Raw genomic sequence first — 24,605 nt, 5'->3', positions numbered from 1 at the left:
GCCACCTTCCCCTGCATTTCTTTTCATTAGTTCTCTTGATATTCTGGACCATGTTCTTCCAAATGAATCTTGTTACTATTTTTTCTAACTCTACAAAATAATTTTTTGGTAGTTAGATTGGTATGGCACTGGATAAGTAAATTAGCTTAGGTAGAATTGTCATTTTTATTATATTAGCTAGGCCAACCCATGAACAACTGATGTTTTTCCAATTATTTAGATCTGACTTTATTTGCGTGAAAAGTGTTTTGTAATTGTGTTCATAGAGTTCCTGGGTTTGCTTCGGGAGGTAGACTCCTAAATATTTTATAACGTCTACTTTATAATATAAAGTAAGTTTAAATGGAATTTCTCTTTCTATTTCTTGCTGTTGGGCTTTGTTGGTAATATATAGAAATGATTTATGTGGGTTTATTTTATAGCCTGTAACTTTGCTAAAGTTGTTTATTATTTCAAGTACTTTTTTACTTGATTCTCTGGGATTCTCCAAGTATAATATCATGTCATCTGCAAAGAGTGATAGCTTTGCTTCTTCTTTGCCTATTTTAATACCTTCAATGTCTTTTTCTTCTCTTATTGCTAAAGCTAACGTTTCCAGTACGATGTTGAATAACGGTGGTGATAATGGACATCCTTGTTTCACCCCTGATCTTACTGGAAATGCTTCTAGCTTATCCCCATTACATAGTATGCTTGCTGAAGGTTTTAGATAGATGTTATTTATTACTTTAAGGAAGACTCCATTTATACCTATGCTCTCTAGTGTTTTTAATAGGAAGGGTGTTGTATTTTGTCAAAAGCTCTTTCCGAATCTATTGAGATGATCATGTGGTTTCTGTTACCTTTGGTGTTGATATAATGAATTATGCTGATAGTTTTCCTTATATTGAACCAGCCCTGCATTCCCAGTATAAATCCTACCTGGTCATAGTGTATTATTCTTGTGATAAGTCACTCTAATCTATTTGCTAATACTTTGTTTAAAATTTTTGCATCTATATTCATTAGAGAAATTGGTCTATAATTCTCTTTCTCTGTCTTAACTCTTCCTGGTTTAGGTATCAGCACCATATTTGTATCATAAAAATAATTTGGTAAGATTCCTTCTTCACCTATTTTACCAAATAGTCTAAACAGTATTTGAATTAATTGTTCTTCAAATGTTTGATAGAATTCACATGTAAATCCATCTGGCCCTGGAGAATTTTTTCCTGGGGAGTTTATCAATGGCTTGTTCAATTTCTTTTTCTGAGATGGCATTATTTAAGTATTTTACTTCCTCTTCTGTTAATCTGGGCAATTTATATTTTTGTAAATATGTATCCATTTCACTAAGATCGTCAAATTTATTGGCATATAGTTAGGCAAAATAATTCCTAATTGTTGTTTTGATTTCCTCTTCCTTGGTGGTAGCTTTACCCTTTTCATTCTTGATACTAGTAATTTGGTTTTCTTCTTTCTTTTTTAATTAGATTAACCAAAGGTTTATCTATTTTATTGGTTTTTTCATAAAACCAGCTCTTAGTTTTATTTATTAGTTCAATAGTTTTCTTAATTTCAATTCTATTAATTTTTCCTTTGGTTTTCAATATTTCTAATTTGGTGTTTAATTGAGGATTTTTAATTTGTTCTTTTTCTAGCTTTTTTTAGTTGTATGCCCAATTCATTAATCTCCTCTTTTTCTATTTTATTTATGTAAACATTTAGAGATATAAAACTTCACCTAAGAATTGCTTTTGCTGCATCCCATAAGTTTTGGTATGTTGTCTCATTATTGTCATTCTCTTGAATGAAATTATTGATTGTTTCTATGATTTGTTGTTTGACCCAATCATTTTTTAGGATTAGATTATTTAGTTTCCAATTATTTTTTAGTCTATCTTTCCATGGCCCTTTATTACATATAATTTTTATTGCATCATGATCTGAAAAGGATGCATTTAATATTTCTGCCTTTCTGCACTGGATTGTGAGGTTTTTATGCCCTAGTACGTGGTCAATTTTTGTGTATGTACCATGTACCGCTGAGAAGAAAGTATATTCCTTTCTATCCCCATTCAGTTTTCTCCAGAGGTCTATCATACCTAACTTTTCCAATGTTCTATTCATCTCCTTAACTTCTTTCTTGTTTATTTTGTGGTTAGATTTATCTAGTTCAGAGAGGGGGAGGTTGAGGTCCCCCACTAGTATAATTTTACTGTCTATTTCTTCCTGTAACTCCCTGAACTTCTCCTCTAAGAATCTGGATGCTATACCATTTGGTGTATATATGTTTAGTAATGATATCACTTCATTGTCTATGGTGCCTTTTAGCAGGATGTAGTTTCCTTCCTTATCTCTTTTGATAAGATCTTTTTTTGCTTTTGCTTTGTCTGAGATCAGGATTGCTACCCCTGCTATTTTTACTTCAGCTGAATCATCATATATTTTGCTCCAGCCTTTTACCTTTACCTTGTATGTGTCACTCTTTTTCAAATGTGTTTCCTGTAAACAACATATTGTAGGATTATGGTTTTTAATCCACTCTGCTATAAGCTTCCATTTTATGGGAGAGTTTATCCCATTCACGTTCACAGTGATGATTACTATCTGTGTCTTTTTCTCCATCCTTTGTCCCCCCAGTTTATGCTTTTCTTTCTCCTTTCTCCTTCCCCCCCTCACCAGTGTTTTGCTTTTGACCACCACCTTCTTCAGTCCCACTTCCTTTTTCTTCCCCTTTACCCTTACTACTTCTTCCTTCCCTTCTATCGCCCCTCCCTTTTCTTTCCCCTTTTCCCTCCTACTGCCTACAGTGCAAATTAGATTTCTGTACCTAACTGATTATGTTATTCCCTTCTTGAGTCAAATCTGATGAGAGTAAGGTTCAAACAATGCTCCTCCCCCTCCCTTCTTTACTTCTGCTCTAATAGGTTTTTGTGTCTTTTCAGGTAATGTAATTTACCCTTGTCTGCCCCCTCCTTTCTCTCTCCTTTCTTGGCTCAGACTAATCCACTTACTTGGATCCATTTAACCCACTTGATTAATTTTTTTTTATCATTACATCAAAGTCAACTTATATCCACCCCCTTTATGTATACTCCTTTAACATGGTATAATAACAACACAGTTCTCAAGAGTTGCAAGTGTCATCTTCCCTTGTAGGGATGTAAGCACTTTGCCCTTATTAACAACATATTGAATCTTTCTGTCCCATTTACCTTTTTATGTCTCTCTTGAATCTTGTACTTGAAGATCAAATTTTTTGTTGAGCTCTGATCTTTTTATCAGGAAGGTTTGGAAGTATCCTATTTCGTTGAATATTCATCTCCTTCCCTGAAAAATCATGTTCATTTTCACTAGGTAGTTAATCCTTGGATGCATTCCAAGCTCTTTTGCCTTACGAAATATTACGTTCCACGCCCTACGTTCTTTTAATGTACAGGCTGCAAGGTCCTGTGTAATCCTGATTGTTGTTCCATGGTATTTAAATTGTTTCTTTCTGGCTGCTTGCAGTAATTTCTCTTTAATCTGGTAATTATGGAATTTAGCTATTATATTCCTTGGCGCTTTCAATTTGGGATCTCTTTCAGGCAGGGAGCAGTGGATTCTTTCCATAGTTATTTTGCCTTCTGGTTCTAGGACTTCAGGGCAGTTTTCCTTTATGATTTCCTGAAGGATATTGTCCAGGCTCTTTTTTTCATCATGATTTTCAGGTAGGCCTATAATTTTTAAATTGTCTCTCCTGGATCGATTTTCCAGGTCAGTTGTTTTACCCATGAGGTATTTTACGTTTTCACCTATTTTTTCATTTTTTTGTTTCTGTTTGACTGATTCTTGCTCTCCCATAGAGTCATTAGTTTCCATTTGCTCAATTCTAATTTTTAACATATTGTTTTCTTCTGTTAGATTTTGTTCTTTCTTCTCCAATTGGTCAATTTTATTTTTAAAGGGTTTCTTTTCTTCAGTGTACTTTTTTTCCAGTTGGCCGATTGTGTTTTTTAGGGACTTGTCCTCTTCAGTGTACTTTTTTTCCAATTGGCCAATTGTACTTTTTAAGGACTTCTCTACCTCTCTCATTTGACTTTTAAAATCCTTCTTGAGCTCTTCTAAGAAGGCTTTCTGGGCTTCTGACCAGTTCATATTCCCTTTTGATGTTGCAGATGTGGGTTTGATGACAATGTTGTCCTCTTCAGAATTTCTGTCTTGATCTTCACTCTTCTCATAATATGAATCTATCATACATTTCTTTTTGCTCATGGTGTTTCTTTATTCCCTGGCCTTTAAAGACATTAAGCTCTCCTGCTGGGGAGCAGAGGGCACTGACCCAAGCTTCTTGTGTTGGTAGCCTAGGTCTTGGTCACTGGCTTTGTGTACTGGGGCCTCTTATGTTGGCTGTTGGAGGCTGTAGGGTTCTGGCAGCTTACCCGGTGTTGGGCTGGAATCAAGGCTGGGATTTTCAGGCAAATCTAGGTTGCCTGCTTTTCCTTTCCTTTAGCTTTGTTTAGCACCTTTTAGATGGGTGCTGCCAGGTGTTTATCTGCCTGGGGCCCCTTGCAGTGCTGCCTCCCTTAGTTCTGTTGAGGCACCAGGAGACTCCATAGAATGCCAAGGCACCTGGTGGTTTTCTGAGCTGGTTTCCACCGGTTCCCCCACCCTCAATGAGGCACTCAGAGGCCAACTGTTGGTGTTCGCCTGCTTGACCACCTGGGCTTTGGGATCTCATATTGGTTGGCAGTTGGAGGCTATAGGGTTCTGACAATTTACCCGGTATTGGGCTGGAATCAACTAGGCTGGAACTTTCCGGCAACTCTAGGTTGCTTTCTTCAGCTCCTTTCAGATGAATGCTTCAGGGCACTTATCTGCCTGGGGCCCTTTGTAGTGCTGCTTCCCTTATTTTTGCTGAGGCACTGGGAGACCCGTTTGCTGTAGAATGCCGAGGCACTAGAATCTCCTAGTGTACTAAAGTGGGTCTTTCACTAGCTGGCTGGGCGATTCCTGGTTCCGTACCGCTCCCCTTCCCCCAGGATAAGAGGGGCCTTTCACATTAATCCCTCTAGCTACCTGGGCTACTGCACTGCTGTACCCTGTCTTTCTTCTGGCTCAGCTGTTCCAGGGTTTTTCCTGGGGTGATATTTTCTGGGTTTTCAGAGGTTGATAGGGGAGGGTGAGAGTAACTACCTTTTTACTCCGCCATCTTGTCTCATGGAAGAGGAACTGCCGCTTTTTTGTTTTCACTGGGAAAACCTATCAAAGTCTACTCTTTGTTGCCCAATAATAACCTTTAGAGAGATAAGATAGGTATCTAGGGCCAGGAGATGACTCTCCATATTCCTCATTAGTCAATTCAGGGTAAATCAAGGGAAATTCCACTTTCTTACTCTCATCCTCAACCAAATACTGTGCTCAAAGATCCCTAAGTATATATCAGATAGATAAAGACAGCAGATAACACATGGCTCTCCAAAAATCACCATCCAGGGAGCCCTGAAAAGGACAGAGCACTTCTAAGACACACCAGACATGGATGGGACTTTTCCTACTCAAAAAGGGAAAGTTAGGAAGGCATCTCTGGAACTGTGTCACCACCATTATCTAGAGACATGTCATACCATCACCCCAATCTAAAAGAATATTCAGAAAACCAAGGTATCCTACTCCATCTCCAGGAAGCAGAAAAGAATAATTTAATTAGAATATCTTTTTAACAAATGTCCTTTGGAAACCTACAACTTGTGCATAGGTTTGATTTTCCCCTGCCTAGTGTGAACACTTGGGTAATCATAATCACTCATTTGTAGAGTTATTTGCCACCAAATGAGACAAAATGGGCAAAGAAACCAATTAAGTCTCTTTGCCAAACCCAAAGAGCCCTCATTCCAACTGCCGAATGTATGGGCAAATTTAGCCTCTCAGAATCCTCATCTTCCCTCAATGAGAAGCTCGGGTGCTACCTGCTACATGAAGCCTTTCCTAATCCCTGCAGATGTGAAGGCCTTCTCCCTCTCCAGGTTACTTTGTATGTACTCACCTTCTCCCACCACTTAAAATGGAAGTTCTCTGAGGGTAAGGACTGTCTATTTTGCTTTTATATCCATAGCACACACAGAAAATCCTCAGTAAATGTTTGTTGAATGAAATGAGAAGGTAGAAGCAATCAGAGAACCAGTTTGTGATGACAGATGGAAAACCAAGAGGCACCTCATCATATTTTCCATTATGAGCCTTACACCTATTGGCCAAATTATTTCCTCTTCATCCTTAGCAGATCACTTACATCTGGAGGCCTTTCCAGAACCTGATTTTAGCACTCCACTAAGCCCTTCTGGTCTCCATATCAACCGCACTAAGAGTACATGTTAACCAGTCATTCATTTACACTCATACCATTCTTCGTGGACTCATTTGTGCAAGAATTAGTTCACCTTTCCTTTCCCCAACTTTGATGGGAAGTTGCTTCATGATATAGACCACATTACCACCTTAGCATCCAGAAGAGCTGCCAGCACTTGCTACTAGCTGGCTAATGGCTAAGGACATTTGGAGGGGGTGGGTCCCACAGAATGTACCCCGATGATCCCTAGAGAGCAGAAGGAATGATAGGAACATACACAGTAACACCAACAGCCTTGTTACATACCCAGCAGTGTGTAGAAGCAACAATTTATATAATGGCAACGTACCTAGACACAGCAGCATGTAGGACTGTGTCATGAAGACACACACCCTCCCCCAATCTTTGTCCTATACCCAGTGGTACCTAGAACTGTACCATCAACAGTGGCCTCTAGAACCCTGTCGCATATACATAAACATATATAGCATATATATGGTATATGTGTATAAGTATATGACATGGTTCTATATATGCATGTGTATATATACATGTAAACCATATATGAGGGCAGCTAGGTTGTGCAGTGGATAGAGTGCCAGGCCTGGAGTCAGGAGGACTTGAGTTCAAATCTGGCCTCAGACACTTACTAGCTATGTGACCATGGGCAAGTCACTTAACCCTGTTTGCCTCAGTTTCCTCATCTGTAAAATGAGCTAAAGAAGGAAATGGCAAACCACTCCAGTATCTTTGCCAAGAAAACCTCAAATGGGGTGATGGAGAGTCAGATATAACCAAAACGACTGGACAGTAACATACTATAAATGTAATGGTACTCAGAACCATGCTGTGTATTCGCAGACATTATTTACATAAAGGCACTCAGAACCGGATCCTGTACGTGGTGACACTCAGCACTGGGCTGTGTACACAGTGGCATATAGAACTCTGCCATGCAATACACCAGTACCTAAGCTTTTGCTTTATATATAGTGGTGCCTAGAACGGTGCCATCCACGTGATGATATCTAGAATATGATGTGCATTCGAGAGCTTCTAAAACTATGCCACGTAGAGAGCAACTCAGTAAATGCTTCAGAAAAAAAAAAGAAAAGAGTAAGTGGAAAATTCAGGGGCATTCACTAGGTCGATTCTGAAATAAAATGGAAGGGAGCCCTCATTTTAACAGTGGTGTTGGGGGCCAAGGGCAATGCCGGGATCACATTGAGAAACACTCTTACCAGAAGGCTTCTGGCTAGAATGTTCTCCACCAGCTTGAAGTCATTTCGAAGCAGCTTGTTCTTGGAGCTCGTCCCTTCCATTTCCTCATCAGCATGAAAGCGGAAGTACTGGGACTCATCTTTGAACTCGCTCTTCTCTAGGACTGGACCCACAAGAACACACACAAGGAAAAAATAGAGTTAGGCATGCGTTTGAAGCCTTTAGGGGCCCAGAAACCATTAACCCTCATGCTACACAAGCAAGCATTGTCCCATCTAGACCCTAGTGAGCAGTGACCCCCCCCAAAAAAAGGAAAAAAATGCTTTAATCTTCATTACTCTCTGTGCCCCTAGTCTCACAAGCTAGTCTCCCAAAGCCCAGAGACATTAATGACCTACCCTTCAATAAGGCAAAATGAGCCATTTCAGAGAGACATGAAGGGAGATAGGATCTCACAGCTTTCCTAATAAAATCAAAGCAGGAGGGAGTCACTTGAATGACAACATTCCTCTCTCCTTTTCTCTGACACTGTGAGTTCTATGTTCTAAGGCTTCTTCCAACTGTAAATTTTTGTGTTCTGTCCCCTCCCTCCCCCCCACCAATTTTTATTTTCGTTTAATGCGTTCTTTGCCCCCACTAGATTGTGAGCTTCCTGAGGACAGGAATTTTCTTATGCCTTTCTTTGTACCCCGAGCACTTAGCAGAGTGCCTGATATATACTGGGTGCTAAATAAGTATAACTTCTGTTCCGAGGTCTCTTCCATCTCTCACAGTCTGTGGGTCTAAGGAATGTCAAGACCACCTAATCTAAGACTGAGAAAGCCAGGCCAGTTCAGGGAAATGCTCTATGTGGCAGAGTCTCAAATACACCCTTCATTCCAAATAGCACCCACAGGGAGACATTCCCAGACCCCACTTTGATCTGGGCCAGGATTCCTGACAGCTCTGCCCAGAGCCTGGACCCTCCCACCAATCAGAGCCAAGCTCCCTTTGTATGTGGTGACCAGAAAAATTATAGGCCTGTCCTGAGGAGTTATTTCGGGGATGCTTTTGGTCTGAGGACATTCTGAAGGGGTGGGTCCCACAGAATGCACCCTGATGATCTCTGGGGAGCAGAAAGGATGAAATGGCAGGATGACTGGCCCCAGACTATAGGAACTATCTCATGACAGGCTGTCCCCAAGGCCACAAACACAACCTAAAATGAGAAAGCCGAAGCTCAAACAGAAGGGTGAGGCGCAACCTCAAAACATAGGGTACAGTCTAGGAAGAACAGGCATAGGCCACTCACTCCCCATGCTCCTAAGAGGCCTCCCTCCCCCTTCTATGACTCTGTCATACACATTCAGAAATCATGCTTTATCTTTGCATGGGTGTGTTCTGCTTCCCAAAAGGGAACCTGCCTTATACTTAATACTTATAAATAAACAGATAGATGGAATCTCAGAATTAGAAGGGGCTTTAGATAGAGAACACATAGTAAAAGGCTGGAAAGACCAGTCCTTGGCGTATAGAATAGTAACACTTGAAGGAACCTTAAAAATATGGAATGTTAAAGGCAAAAAGGCCATTGGAGATTAGCTTCTCATTTCACTGATTGAGGCAACAGAGGCCCACGCTGGCAAGTGATTAGCCTACCCACGATCACACAGCATGTAAAGGGCTGAGCCAAGGCTGAATTCAAATCTTCTGACTCTCAGGCCAATGATCAGTTCATCACACCAGTCTGGGGTCAGCAAAAGTAAACTTGCTGAGGTCCAGTCCCAGAATTTATTTCACCCCTTGTATCCACATTACCTGAGTGTCAAATTTAGGGTGGGAGCTTTACCTGGTTGGCCTCACTATTTCAGCATTCAGAGAACTACACTAGAGTGTCACCCACATAATTGCAAAATCTCAGCATCAGAAGGATCCTCAAAGGTCATCTAACCCAAACCATACTTGAGGTAAGAATTCCCATCTACAACATGACAGGCAAATGGTCATCCTCTCTCCCATCTTCCCAAGTCTTCATCTCTTTTCCAGGGTACCCATGCCTAGGTTCCTTCAACCAGCCTCCATATGGCATGGTCTCCAACCCTACAGCAATGAGGCCAAGGCCCTTTCTCCTTGTCTGTCCTACTCTAGATTCACTCTTCATGTCCTTCCTAAAATGTAACATTCAGAAAGAACAAAAAAAAAAAAGAAAGAAAAAAAAAGGACTGATCTGGACAATGGACCTAAGAACTATACATAGAAAATCATCAGATAATTTGCTAATGTATTAATCTGTAACCTGAATGTTTGTTGAAGTGAAGGGTTCAGTAGCAGTGGCCTGCCCTAATGGGGACATGCTCCAAATTAACAGACAAAGGTCCAGGGATGGAGTAAGGTACATCACATTGGTAACCAGACACTGAGAAGCCTGTTCCCGTAGTGGAGCCCAGAAATTCACTGAGGTCAATGAAGCAGGGGCAGGAGAAAGATCAGGAGAATTACCATGGTGCATGAAGCCATTGTTACAGAGTCCAACACCCAGCGCCACAGCTTCCTCCCTTGTCTGGCAGTCTCCCTGGTGAGGAGAGGACAGCATTAATACAAATAATGATGAAGAAAACAACAGATTATACTCACACGGTAATGTACACGTATTATTCTTTCAAAAACACTCAACAAGTGTTTACTGTGCACAGAGAACTAGGTTGGGTGTTAGAGGAAATAAAGTTTAGAAAAGATATAATCCCTACCCTTCATGGAGCTAATAGTCAAAGAAGATGGACAATTATGGTCCGTAATCATACAAAAAGAACAGGAGACAGCAACTGAACCTGTGATTTCCTTGTTATAAGGATCTCTCAGATGCAGAAGCAACCTCTACCAATTCAAGTTGACACTTTCTCTGAAACTTAAGAGTCTAAAAGATGACTTGGTCAGAATCACTCAGCAAATAATCCATAACAAGAAAAGCAGAAAACCAAGTATGTTGTGAGGTCTGAGGAGTCTTAGGACATTATAAGCCCCTTGAGTGCAAAGATTTTTTCACTTATTTTTCACCTGCATTACTCCCCTAGCTTCTAGCACAGAGCTTTGTACCTAAATAGGCACCAACAGATGTTTGTGGAAATGAACTGGATTAAATTGGAGGATGCAGGTAACAAGGGGATTGGGAAAGGTTCCACAGCAGTGGTGGCATCTGCTTGGGTTAAAAAGGATAGCATTCTAGGTATAGGGGAATCAACCTCAGTCAAGGCATGTAGGGGTAGAAGAAATAGGAAATTCAGGAGGCAGAGAGAAGTCCAGATTAGTTGGAGCAGGAGGAGAAGGGAGTAACAAGAGATAAAGCTAGAAATTTAAAGGTGGTATCAAAACACAGAGATCCTTGAATTCCAAGGAGAGAAGTCTGTACTTGACTCAAGAGGAAATGGAGAGCCACTAAAGGTTTCTGAACAGAGAAGTGACATGAGATGCACACAGCAGAGCCAGATGTAGCAAGGAGGCTATTTTGGCTGGAATGCAGAGGAGGTGAAGGGGAGCCAGATTGGGAAGGGCTTTAAATGCCAAGCTGAGGAGCTCATGCTTTATCCCGACAGCCCTTGAAAGTTTTCAAGCCAAGGCATGACCTGGTCAGATCTGTGCTTTAGGAAGATTCTTTCAACAGCTATGTGGAAGAGAGATTGGAGAAGAAGCAGGCTGGGGAAGCAGGAGTCCACTTAGGAGGCTCCAGTGAGATGTGATAAGGACTTAACCTACTGTAATGGCAAGAGGTAGGAAGAGAGAAGGGAATAAATGTGAGGGAGAACTGACAACATTTGACAACAGACGCATCACTCAATTAATCTAAGCATTTCTTAAGCATCTGTTCCACGTCAGGCATTGTGCTAAGTACTGGCAATACAAATAAAAAAGCAAATCAGTCACTGCATTAAGGAGAGTATATTTAACAGGAGAGCAAAAAGATGTTCACAAGCAAATAAACAGAGTATGTGATTTAAAAAAAAATTAAGCTTCTGGCAGCAGCAGGATGTATTAGAGGGGAAAGAAAGAGAAGAAGGGAAGCCCTGTAAGGGAGTTGTTAGAATAGTCCTGGTGGGTGACAGATGTGCCAGGGTGAGAGAAATGAGGGACAGAAGGACAGAAAGAAGAGAGGTAAAGAGGTGGGATCATCAGGGCTTGGCAACAGATTAGATAGAAGAGGCCAGGGAGAGAAGAATTAAAAACCACCTAAAGATTTCCTATTATGTCTCATTTGATCATTAGATATGTTCCCCTGGGAATTATAAATGTCTTATAAACTGGGACAGTAATTTTTTATCTTTGAACTCCCAGAACCAAACACAGTGCCAACTAGTGAATGGGAAGGTACCATCTCAAAAACACAAACAACAACAATAACAACAAACCTAAAAAGCAGCACTTTAAAAGTATGTGTTGATACAAAACACTTTTCACACAAATAAAGTCAGATCTAAATAACTGGAAAAACATCAGTTGCTCAAGGGTAGGCCAAGCTAATATAATAAAAAAAAACAGTATGTGTTCAATTGAACTGGCTAAAGTTCTGTCAGCAAGCAAAGATTACCTCCTAGTCAATAAATGCTACTGCCTCAGGAAATGGAAGTATAATCGCTTTAGAAAGTTTTTAGTAAGGAGTAAAATGCCAACAGGTTTGAGACTGCCCCTCAGATAACCAGGTAGATCACCCAAAACACTCATTTGTCAAGTTTAGGTCTTAGGGGCTGGGGACGGGGTGGGGGGGGAGGTGGGGAAGAGTAGAGAAGCATCTGCCACTTCTGTTACCCTGTCCCATAACTCAGCTCCACACGGGCCAGGGAATTCCCACTGTGACTTAGACTGGCCTGCTTCCTCATCAACCTCCCACCAGAGCCAGGAACAGCCCTCCTTCCTAAGGCAAACATGAATTAAACATGGGTTCAGAGGTACCTTTGTTTCTGAATTAATTCACCTTGGTGAGAGAACACAAACCCCACGGGAGTACTGGAATACGTCAATGTGTCACTGGGAAGTTTGAATAAGTCCTCAGAATAAGACCCCAGGCTAGGAGTGGCATCCCCAAGGCCACACAAGTGATATAGACATCCCTAGGATGTTAGGAATAGAAAGCACCTCAGAGTTCACTATGCAGTCCAGCTCCCTCATTTTACAGATAAGGAAATCCATTCTGAAAGAAGAACTGACTCGTCCAAGGTCACCCAGCTAATCAGTACCACACAAGTGATACAGACATCCTTAGGATGTTAAGAATGGAAAGCATGTCAGAGTTCACTTCATTGAACTCCCTCATTTTACAGATAAGGAAATTGAATCCACAGGAAAGTCCTGACTCGTCCAAGGTCACCCAGCTAATAAGTGCCACGCAAACATGTCAGAATGTAAGGAATAGAAAGGATCTCAGAGCTGACTTTATAGTTCAATGTCCTCATTTTACAGATAAGGGAACCCAAACTCCAGGAGAGAATTGACTTGTCCAAGGTCACACAGTTTAGTAAGTGTCAAAGCCTGGATACTAAGCCAAGCTTTCTAACCCTAGACTTGGTTCTCTTTTTCTATACCATACAGCCTTATGAGCTCCTTTAAAAGGTCTGCGGAGGAAAGGACGTTTCTTTCTGGGGAAGGTCAGGAAAAAAGTCTCCATTCCATCCTACTCCAGCTCCCATTGGTCAAGAGGGCTGTGCTCCTGCCTCTGACATGCTCTCTGGGCCCCCAATGGCAAGTGGTATTGACAGCCAAAACATTACAAAAGAGGTATCAGGGATTACAAACTGCACTCAGGGAGGGAGATGGTTTCTATAAACATTTGGCCACACTTGTTTCCACAGCTGACCCCTGGGTCTGACAAATCTCTCCTCAGAGGCAGCATCTTAGCATGTGTGTGTCTTCAGCTTCTTCCAGGGGAAGCCAGCAAGTCTTTATCCGGAGCATCCAGGGACTTGCAAACTCACCTCAGCTTTTCCTCCCACTTCCCTTGGTCCAGCTGTGAAACAACTGATGAAGTGCTGTCATCCTGGTCCACAGGGAAGCAGCAAAGGAGGATGAGGGGGGTGATGGGCAGACAGCCAAATGCTCTAAGCCTGAGGAAGCCAAGGCGTCTGCAGGACACCTGGCTCTCTGGGAAGCCTGTGGAAAAGGCTCCTAACCTAACTGTCTGCCAAGGGGCCCCATGAAGGCCGGGCAAGGAAAGGGAAAGTATACTAAAAATAGGCTGCTGGATTCTCAAGGCAACACCCCACATCAGAGATGTCTCTAAGAATGAAAAAATGACTCAGAAATAACCACCTAAAGAGAAGGAAATTCCCCTACCCACACCTAAGGAAACTCCCCTTCCCCCTTGTATGGTTTCAGGATTCTCTCCTTCACAGTTCTCTGTGTGTGTGTGTGTGTGTGTGTGTGTGTGTACACATCACATCTTCTAAACTAGTCTGGAAGCTCAATGAAGGCAGGTATTGTGACTTAAAATTTTCTGGCAGTACACTATGTCCTACAAGGAGCTGCTGCTTAATCAAGACTTTGCTGATTTGTTTGTAGCATTTCTCACAATCAGGGTCTCTTACAATCTAGACAGGAAAGCACCCCCAAATACTCTAGGTCAGCCTCCCAACCTGGGCCCAGAGGGGATCAGCAGTCCTGAGAATAGGCCATCCAGCTTCTTCTTGAATACCACTGCATTGACTGGAAACTCACTACCTTTCAAGGTATTTCCATCCTGTGTTTGGTTAGTTCTGATTTTGGGGAAGTTTTTCCTTACAATGAAGACGGACATTTCTAACTACTAGGAAGATCTGGCATAACACAGAATCCACAGAATGTCACTGCTAAAAAAAAAAAAAAACCAAAAAAACAAAACAAAACCTCAGAGATCATGTGGTCCAATATTAAGCTGAAATCTCCCTCACTATGTCACAAATCATAGACTCTCCCAGTTGGAAGGGACGGACCTCATGAGGTATGGAGTGATCCTTTCTATAACACAGGTTCTGCCCGAAGTTTTCCAGGGATGGAAGACCCACTAGAGAACCCAGAGCAGGCTATTACACTTCAGGACAGTTCTGAGTGCCATGTTTGTAATTTCTTCTTTTTGTTCAGTTGTTTCAGTTATGTCCAATTATTTGTGACTCCATTTGGGGTTTTTTTTGGCAAAAATAATGGAAAGATTTGCCATTTCCTTCTCCCAGCTCATTTTACAGATGAGGAAACTGAGGCAAACAGGGTTCAGTGACTTGCCCAGGGTCACACAGCTAGTAAGTGTCTGAGGCGGAATCTGAACTCAGGTCTTCCCGATTCTAGGGAAGACATTCTATCCATTCAGGTTTTTCTGGCTCTAGGCCCAGCACTACATCTACTGTGCCACCTAGCTGTCCCTGCAACTTCCTTATTCTGAGCTTAAAACCCACTGCTTTCCAATCTCTACCCATATTTCCTAGTTCTATCTTCTGAGACCAAGCAAAATAGGATAGCCCTTCCAGTACTTAGGGGCATATCAAGTATACCTTTTAAGACACCTCCCATGCCTCCTCTCTAAGTCTATTCTTACCCTAACCAAACATTCCTAATTCCTTCAGCAGAACCTTGTAGGGTATGGCCTTGAGACACCTCACCAACCTGTTTACCCTACTCTGGATCTACTCATTTGTCATTGCCATTCTTGAAATCTGACCAACATAAAACCCATAGAACGGAATACCAAAGCAAAAGAAAGAAGTACCATTTTCCTTATCCTGGACACTATATATCTCCATTAAGGTAGCCTGAGATCATGCCATTCCACTACTATCTAGTTATTCATAGAAGTGACCATGAATTCTGGAAGGATTTGACAGCAAAATTCAAGCTTTGAGGAGCCCACCCAACATGGAAAAGCTTATTTGAATGAAAAATGAGTGATTATTGGAGGATCACTTCTGAAAGGTTCCTCATCACAAGGTAATCCACAAGGAAAGAGTCATGAAAACCCTTCTCATCAGGGTTGAGACATGCATGAGTGGAGAAAATGCCCACACTGACAAAATCACAATTCCGCTAAAGATTACACTGGAGTTTTTGGCCACCATATCATATCACTGACTCATACTAAGCTTTAAGTCCCCTAAAAACCCCAGGTGCTTTTCAGATGAATTCACTGAAGTCATGATTCTCCCACCCAATACACACGCAGCTGCTTTTCTTTTCTTTATTAAAAAATTAAAAAAAAAGACAAGACTTTAAATTTAGATCCATTAAATTTCATCTTGTTAGATTTGGACCACTACTCCAACTTATCAAGGACTTCTTTAATCAACCAGCAAAGAGTATTAAGTGCCTACTATGGACCAGGCACTGTGCACTAGTGATACAAGTGAATGGAACAATTCTTACTCATAAGGAGTTAATACTCCACTGGGAAGGACAGAGAGTACATACATAAACATATAAAGAAAAAAAGATAAGTAATTAAATATAAAGTAGTTTGGGAAGAGTTGGTAAAAGAATCAGAAACTGAGTTGGGTTCTGATTCAATTATTGTTTTCCATCTATCAGTTTGCCATCAATGTCTTCATCTAAGTCACTGATGATAATTGCAAAGTGGCTTGCCCAGGGTCGTTCCCCCCCCCCCCCCACTGCTCCAAGCTGTTTGGTCCTGAAGGCCCTAGATCAGGTATGAAACCTGCAACTATGTCTAAAGAATTTCTGAGCATGGGAGAGGCTGAATTCCTGGGTAATACCCTGCTGTTCCCATATTTGTTCAGTCCAAACTTCAAATTCTGCCCTAGTCTGAGGTCAGTTTTCAAACATACCTAGGAAGGCACAGAAGCTCATTTCTCCTTTCCAGAACTCAGTCTGATGAGACTAAGTCCCTGTAAGACTGTGAGCCCACTGAGGGAAGGGACTGGTTTTATTTTTCCTTGTATTCATTAAGCTTAACACAGTGCCTGGCATATCCTTTAATAAGTGCTGCCTATTGACAGACATAAGAGAGAAGTCATTGCAGTCCACCTAGGATGAAACATTCCCAAGACAAAAGCTACTGGGAAGGATACAGGTGAGGAATGTGCTGCCCCTTCACTAGATCACAGGTTTCCAATCATTCACAGAAATCAAGAAGAACACTCAAGGGTGCCAGGCAAAAGGTAAACATCCTTGGGCATATAGGACCATCCCTAGAGGAAGGAAAAGCTCCTATCTTCTGACTATTCCTTGACACTGGCTGGCCTCCATGTCTGGAATGCTCTACCCCCTTACATCTACCTCTTAGGTTCCTTGGCTCCCTTTGAGACTCAGTTCAAATAATTCCTTCTGCAGGAGGCCTTTCCCAGCTTCCTGCAACTCCTAGTGCCTTCCCCTCTGAGATTACCTTCCATCTACTGTATATATATTTTGCATGTACACAATTAATGAAATATTTTCCCCCATTTAATTATAAGCACCTTGAGGGCAAGAACAGTGTTTCTGCCAGCTCTTAGCACAATTCCTGGAACACAGTAATTGCTTTATAAATACTTATTGAACAGTTACTGACTGATGAATATATGTGGTTTCTGTCTGCAGCATATTCGTATGGGTAAATGACTAGGAGAGGAGTTAAATTAAGCCATTAATCCCAACTGGCTCTATTTTCTAAATGGACTGTTTTAAAGCCATCACTCCTCTACTCACAAACCTTCTTGACAACTGCCTATCATATAGAGCAGCTAGGTGGCACAGTGGAGACAGAGTGCCAGGCCTGGAGTCAGGAAAGCCTGAGTTCAAATCCAGTCTTAAACACGTATTAGTTCTGTGACCTTGACCAAATTACTTAACCTCTATCTGCTATAAAAAGGGTATTATAATAACAGCACTTATTCCCAGGGTTATTGTAAAGCACAGTGTCTGACACACAACAGGTATCATCACTGTCATCATCATTATCATTCTTATGGCATTTCCTGATCCTAACATTCAAATCACTCCACAGTCTTCCTCCTTAGCCAAACTAGACCACATTCAATCTCCCATCCTCATTCTCCGCTCTTTTTGTCTCCATGCCTTCACCAACGACATCCCAAATGTTTTAGAACAGTCTCCCTTTCTCCCCACTTTTGAGCCCCTCTCTTCTTTCAAGGCCTAGCTCTTGGCCACTTCTGCCAAGAAACCTTCTCTGACTCCAGAGGTGACAGTGATATCTATTTTCTTAAATGTTTGGCCAATGTGCATTTTTTTTCACTCTTCTTTATATCATGGGTTTTGGGGGGTTTTGGTTTTTTTTTTCTTTTGGTGTGTGTGTGTGTACTCCTCTCATCCCAAGCAGATTGTAAACTCCTGGAGAGCAAGACCTCTGTTGTGTCTCCACACCTAGCACAGAGCTTTGCAGAGTGATAGTACTTAATGGACGCTTTTCAAATTGAATTGCTTTTGCAATTATACTAAGAAAATAACTCAAATTTCCTTACTCTTTTAAGACAGTAAGATGTAATAAAGAGTATTGAATGTTATTTAAGTAGAATGGATAAGCTTGGCCCAGAGATGATCCTAAGATCACAGATTTAGAGCTGGAAGGGACCCTGGAGTCCATAAATTCCAAACTTCTCACTTTACAAGTGCAGATAGGCTTACCCATGGTTACAAAGCTAGTAAGAGGCAGAGCCGAGATCGGAAACTGGAACTTCCTAACTCCTCTCCAGTGCCCTGTCCCCTAGCTATGCTGCCTCTCTTCCCTTTTTCACAGAGGTAACATACTAAGGATTCAGTGAAAATTGTGTATACACTGTCAGAGTTAATATGTTGGTTAGTTTTGCTGAGCTGCCTTTTTTTCCTCTCATTTATTTTGTTACAGGGGATGACTTTTCTAGGCAAGGGAAGGGAGAATCTGGAAATGAATATGATATGAAAAGAAAAGATATCAATAAGATGTTAAAATAAAAACAAATTATATTGCTTCAATCTCTGTTCTTGCTAGCCCTTTCTGCCTTTCCAGGACTTAGATCATGGCCTCTTTCTTTCCCTAGGAGGTAACCTTCACTCCCCTCCTTGTGCTAAGTCTGCAGAAACCTGCCTCAGCAGACCCCTTCCCATCCTCCACGCTGGGGAAGGCAGGTGTAGATCGGCCAGGCCTAGAACACGTGGTTAGTACTGATGGCAGGAGCCAGAGGGCATCAAGAAAAAGTGGAGGAATAAGAACAAGCACAAAGCCAAACTGGAACAGCCTCTCTGTTTAACCACTCAATCCACTGATAATCAATAAACATTTCTTAAGCCCTAGTCTGTGCCAGGTGCTGTTCTAGGTCCTGAAGATACAAGTTCAAAGAACTAAACAATCCCAACTCACAAGGAACTCACTTTCTAAAGGGAGAAACAAGTACCAACAGAAATACCCACATACCCACAGCCTATGGTGTGTTCCCAGCCTGCTGAAACTGGAGTTATTCCATTCACCACTACAGAGAGAAAAGGAATGCAAACACAGGAACTTCAGAAGGCTCCACTGGAGAGTTAATGGCCTATCAGAGAAAGAGATCTGGACTGTGACTCTCCAGGTTCATAGACTTAGAGGGGACCTCATTCACAATTATAAGACACTGGTTCAAATCCTGACTACCACTTACTAGCCATGTATGGTCCCAAGGGCAAGTCACGTAACTAATCGGAGCTTTACTTTTCTCCTCCATAAAACGTGTATCACCTCCTTCATGAGATTTCTATTGCAACTGTAAAGGACTCTAGAAAGATGAGCTATGAATTCACAGTCATTGATAAGAAGATTTAGTCAAGGTACAGAATGAGACTGTTGGAGAGGTCCCATGTGAGAATCTGTTTGCTTGACTATGCATCTTGTTAAAAGAACAGGTTTCTTTTTAATTTGGGGACAAGTATAATGGAGCTAGTGATGCCAGAAAAAAACAGTAAAAGAAAGAAGACAAGTCACTGAAGCATTTTTTAAATGTACAGAAGACAACAGAAGAAAATTCAGAGAGAGACAGAGACAACAGGACAGCTTGAAAATGAATGTATTGGATTATATACTTTTAGAAATATAAGCTATATGTAAGAGATTTGCAGTTTCATAAATAATCTGTTGGTGTTTGTCAAGTTCTAAGTAAAAAATTTAGAAACACTCTTTGTACACTAAATAATATCTCACATATGTATTATTATTTTTCAAATATATCTGGTCACTGCTGTGTTTGAAACAATACAAATTCATTTAAAATCATTACAGTTATGCCTTCTACATTGTGACTTTTCCTATCATGGTTTCAATATATCATGGGTTAGCATGAAAAATTAAGTGGGAATTTTGGGGGAGTTTTGCAGAAGTCACAGATGACACATGAAGGCCAGCAGACAACACAGAAAAAGTTCTTTTTCATACAATATTCTCACTTAACATTGACCTATATATAGAATACTTAACCCAAATTTTACAATAAGGTACTATAAACACACCATAAAAGAAAAAGAAAAAATTCAGACTCCTTCTCTGGTACAAAGGGAGGGCCAAAAAATTTCTATGTGGAGTGTCTAGATTGCAAGGATGCTACACCCCTAACCCCTGTGATGTGGAAGGGATAACTGTGCAGAATTCACAGTATCTTTTTATCATTCTATTGTGTCTCAATGAATGGATACTAATAGTACAATCATCACTGTTGGAGAAGGCTCAATCTAAAACACGTAAAAGTTCTATGACTTCATGGTATGAGTATTCTTTCTGCCAACACTGATCAGAGCCCTCCATGCTTCTACATAGGGCTGTGGCAGAAAAAAACCACCTGCTGCCCAACTTTCTTTTAATGAGCCTCAAATCATTCATCTAGGCTGGTTTTTGACAGTCCGCTGCCTAGTCTCTACTCAAATCCTTTCACCAGATTGGCAGGATTAGCCAAAAGTTTGTTCTGCCCACTGGCAGAGCCTCCTACTGAGAGGCTAGATGAACCAGACTCACATCTTTACCATAAAGATGCATCAGAGGAGTGCGAACTCCACAGGCTCCCCATGACCTAGAGGGAATGCTAGGGAAATGCTGTAGCATTTAAAATCCTTCATAATCTGACTCCAGCTTACATTTCCAGGCTGATTCCATTATTTTTCCCCTTTGTACGTTTTTCATTCTAGTCAAACTGTCCTACTTGTGGTCTTACATACACTGAATTCATAAGACCTCCCTCCACGCCTTTTCAAAAGGTCCATGGTCCCTGGAATATCCTCCCTGTGCACCTTCAATAGCTTACTTCAAAGCTCAGCTTTGCCACCTCCCACAGGAGGCTTTTTCTGACCCCTACCCCAGATGAAAAGACACTCCCAATTCCCAACCCCCCGCAATTACTATGGTCTATATATTTTGTATTTGCATATATACATCCTTCCCCCTACCCCCCCAAAAAATGCATGGATGGTTTCCTTTTTATTTCTGCATTCCCAAAACCTAGAACAGTGGTTGGTACGTAGCAGAATGTTAATAAAAATGCTTATTGAATGAATGTGTTATGCGTGTGGAACTTTCTGCTATTATGGGATGGTATCCTTCCTCATCAGTTTCTACTCTGACAGCAAGTCTGGAAGTAATTTAAAATCCAAGCCACACAGAGAACTAAGTCATCCCGTCTTTCCCCAGCCCCAGTCCCAGCCTCCCCCCGCCCCAGCCCCATCCTGCCTCCAACTCAGATCTCATCTCCAGCTGCTGTAAAAACAGCCACATGGAAGCCATTCTGCTGCCTCAGCTCCAATTATCCACTCGTCCTGCCCCCTTACCCCCCACCCCCACTGGGACCAGCTGATGGGGGAAGGGCACTCCCACCTTCAACAATATGGGATAATTGGCACTGTGCCACAGTATTATAAAGGCTGGACCTCATTCCTGTAAAAAAAAAAATTGCCAAGTGCAGTCTCTGACTAGATTCTTGCCTATATCTCTCCATATCATCTAGTTACTCTGGCCTATCTACTCTGTTATTCAATAGGCAATAGGGCTCAGATTCAGTCCAAGACCAGGGTAGGTGTCAACCTGGAAGATCTGAGGTCGCAGCAGCAGACACCATCCAGGGCTTCCTTCTTTTCTTTCTCACTGAAAGGCAGTGTGGCATCACAGGATATTAACCTTGAGGTCAGGAGAGACTTGGATTCAAATCCCATCTCAAAAATGTATTAACTATGGGAACTCGAGGCAAGTGACTTCAACTCAGCTCAGTTTTCTCATATGTAAAATGGAAAAATTGCACTTATACTGCAAGCCAGGGTTATTATAACGAAAGCATCTTATAAACGCTAAAATGTTCTAGAAGTGCAATTATATGCTGGGATATAACAACCAAGCTTGTCCTCAAGAAGAGATATAAAAATGCCCATCCCTTCTTTCTTTGTGGAGGCAGGGGACTATGGGTATGGAACATTTCATTTAATGTTGGTTTAATTTTGCTGAACTGGTTTTTTTTTTTCCTTTATAGTCTTTGTTATAAGGGACTGCTCTCTAGGAAGGGAAAGAATACACTGGGAAATAAAAGTGAAATGATAATATAATAATAGTGACAGTAATTAACAACTAGCATTTACAAAACAGTAAGGCACTATTACATATATAATATATAAATAAATGTTCCCATTTTAAAAATGAGAAAATTGAGGCAGAGATTAAGTGATTTACCCAAGGTCACAGAGCATAAGTATCTGAGCCCAAATTTGAATTCAAGTCTTCTGCAGTGTGTCACTTACTTTACTCAACAAAATATATCAATAAAGCATTTTAAACTGATGTTATTTTCCTTCACTCTCCCTTTCTTCATGTCTCTTACTATAATCTTACATCTGATAACAGCATGGTGATCAAAGTTTTGGGGCTGACCCTGGATTCCAAAGGCTATTCATCCACATCTGGGTGTATAGCACATATCAGTACCTCCCAAAATCACCTTCTGGGCAATTACATTTTTGAGGTTGTGGTTTTTAATAATCCTCCCTTGAACAGAGTTTTGTCTTCTATAAAATGGGGAAAATACTATATACATAAATTATATACACACATATATACGTGTATGTGTGTTTATATGTGTGTACAGGCATGAGCGTGCGCGCGCGCGTGTGTGTGTATGTGTGTGTGTGTGTGTACTGGCTATCTTTCCTATCAGAAAGCAAGATGTTTGCAAAGAGAGATTGCTCCATTCACTGCATTTCTCTCCACAGCTGCTACTGGAAATACGGATAGGAAAAAAAATAAATGCCTGCTGAATGACCTGAGGCCCACAGAGAACTGACTTAGTCAAGCTCGTACAGGTAGTAAGCAGCAGAAGAGGGATTTGAACATGTCCTATTACTCAAAACTCTGTGTCTCTATCTGTCGTCTGTCTGTGTGTAAGACCAGAAATAGCATAAACCCAGAGGTCGACTCACCGAACAGTCAAGGCACTACTGAGCTCTCCAGCTTCACTTCTCACTGCTCCCCTTCCCAAGAAGCCGTGTGATAGGAAGATAGCAGACTGAACTTCAATAATAACAAAAGCATCCCAAACGACACTGCGTTTTTAAGTTAGCAAAGTTCTTCCCACAAAACAACGTTGTCAGGTAGGTAACATATGGATTATCATCTCCATTTCTTTTGGGGAGGGATGAATTAGAGCATGAGTGATTTCATCAGTACAGCGAACTCCCAAGGAGGAGGCCTCCTCTACAATACAGTTCTGCACCTTCTATACAGTTCATCCAGAAGAGAGGTGTCTTGGGTACTTAGGGGATAAGTATTGTGCCCAGGGTCACACCGGCAATATGTGGCAGCTGCTGGATTTGAACCCAGAGCTTCCTAAATGGGAGGACAGGGGGAGATCTCTGTCACACTTCCTCTCACCATCATCTCACAGAGAAGGAAGTGGAGGCGCTTAGGGATGAGGCCACACACCCCTGGTCTAACAGTAAGTATCTAAGGTAGAATTCTAACACAAGCCTCATGACTGCAGGATCAAGTCTCTACCTCCTACATTCCAGCCCCAACGCAGAACATCATGGGCAGCAATTGCTTTGTTTTGGTCATTCTGACACCAGTACGTAGAGACAGTGACCAGCTCAGAGAAGGCTCTTGATAAAGGATTGTTGACTGGCTGATTATAATTGAGGTTACAGTCACTAAGCTTCCATTTCTTCGTCTAAAAATAGGAATGATAATTGCTGCCCTACCACCCTCAGAGGGCTAGAAGAAGGCACATGGAAGAATCCTGCAAATGATAAGGTGCTATGTAAACATAAGGTAGGATTTATTACATCTAAAATTCAGTCAAATGATACTACTTGCTGTTCCTTGAACATACTCCACTCCTTTGTCTTGATAATGCTGTTTCCCATTTGCCTGGACTGCTTTTGTCCCCACAAGCTCATCTCCCTTTCCTACCCATAAGAATCCTACCCATCCAATTCACCTTACAGCAAAAAGGCTGTGTGACCTTGAGTCTGGGCCTCAATTCCCTTCATGCTAAAACACTATGATCTAAGCAGCCTTCTATCACAGATATCCTAAGGGCCCTCCCAGCTCTCAAATTGTGAGTTTATGATATATTAATTCAGCCAGTATTTATTGAGTGCCTACTAAATGCAGAGCGCTATGCTAGGCACTGAAGGGTTCTTGTCTTTGCCTTCAACAGAGAAGAAATAAAAGTGATAGTCTGTGGCAAGTAAGCAAGCTCTCAGGGAAGCAGGAGGCTTTTCAAGAGGTCCAGGGCCTCCTTCAGGGTGGACAAGCCACAATGGTTGCTGACAACAGTGCTCCCATAAGCACAGCCTACCTGAGCAAGCAACCAGTCCACCAGTTTGCTCCCGGGAATCACGGATTTGTAGGTCTTCAAGTGGTAGTCTCTGTCTCTGCGTTAAAAAAAATACATGTAAGTAAACAAATGCAGGGGATTAAGGAAGATGATGGATGGATGGATATATGGATAGACAGAAAGATAGAAAGATGGATAGACAGCAGACAGATAAGTCTAGCTCTCATTTCTACAACACTTGACAGCTTACAAAGTAATACCCTGCCAAAAGCCCTAAGTAGTATCATTATCCCCATCTTATATCCCCATCCTGAAGAAACTAAGGCTCAGAGAGACAGTCATTTGGCTATCCATAGGTGTCCAGCCAGTGACTATCAGAAGAATCT

At 41.5% G+C, this 24,605-nt stretch overlaps 1 protein-coding gene across 1 annotated transcript in view; it reads right to left on the bottom strand.

Moving 5' to 3' along the window:
* The window catches only part of PREX1 (phosphatidylinositol-3,4,5-trisphosphate dependent Rac exchange factor 1), a 243,998-nt gene that overhangs the window by 50,836 nt on the left and 168,557 nt on the right, over nt 1–24,605 (bottom strand). Inside the window, exons 14-16 of the mRNA XM_027851373.1 lie at nt 24,241–24,316; nt 10,010–10,082; nt 7,552–7,694 (exon numbers count right to left, since the gene is read on the bottom strand). Coding sequence (XP_027707174.1) covers nt 7,552–7,694; nt 10,010–10,082; nt 24,241–24,316 — 292 coding nt within the window. The remainder of the gene's footprint in view (nt 1–7,551; nt 7,695–10,009; nt 10,083–24,240; nt 24,317–24,605) is intronic.

Source organism: Vombatus ursinus, unplaced genomic scaffold, assembly GCF_900497805.2.
Source record: "Vombatus ursinus unplaced genomic scaffold, bare-nosed wombat genome assembly UNPS02000580.1, whole genome shotgun sequence".
In the NCBI taxonomy this organism is placed as follows: domain Eukaryota; kingdom Metazoa; phylum Chordata; class Mammalia; order Diprotodontia; family Vombatidae; genus Vombatus; species Vombatus ursinus.
Note: the sequence above shows the minus strand (reverse complement) of the source record. Positions and strands in the feature narration are given on the sequence as shown.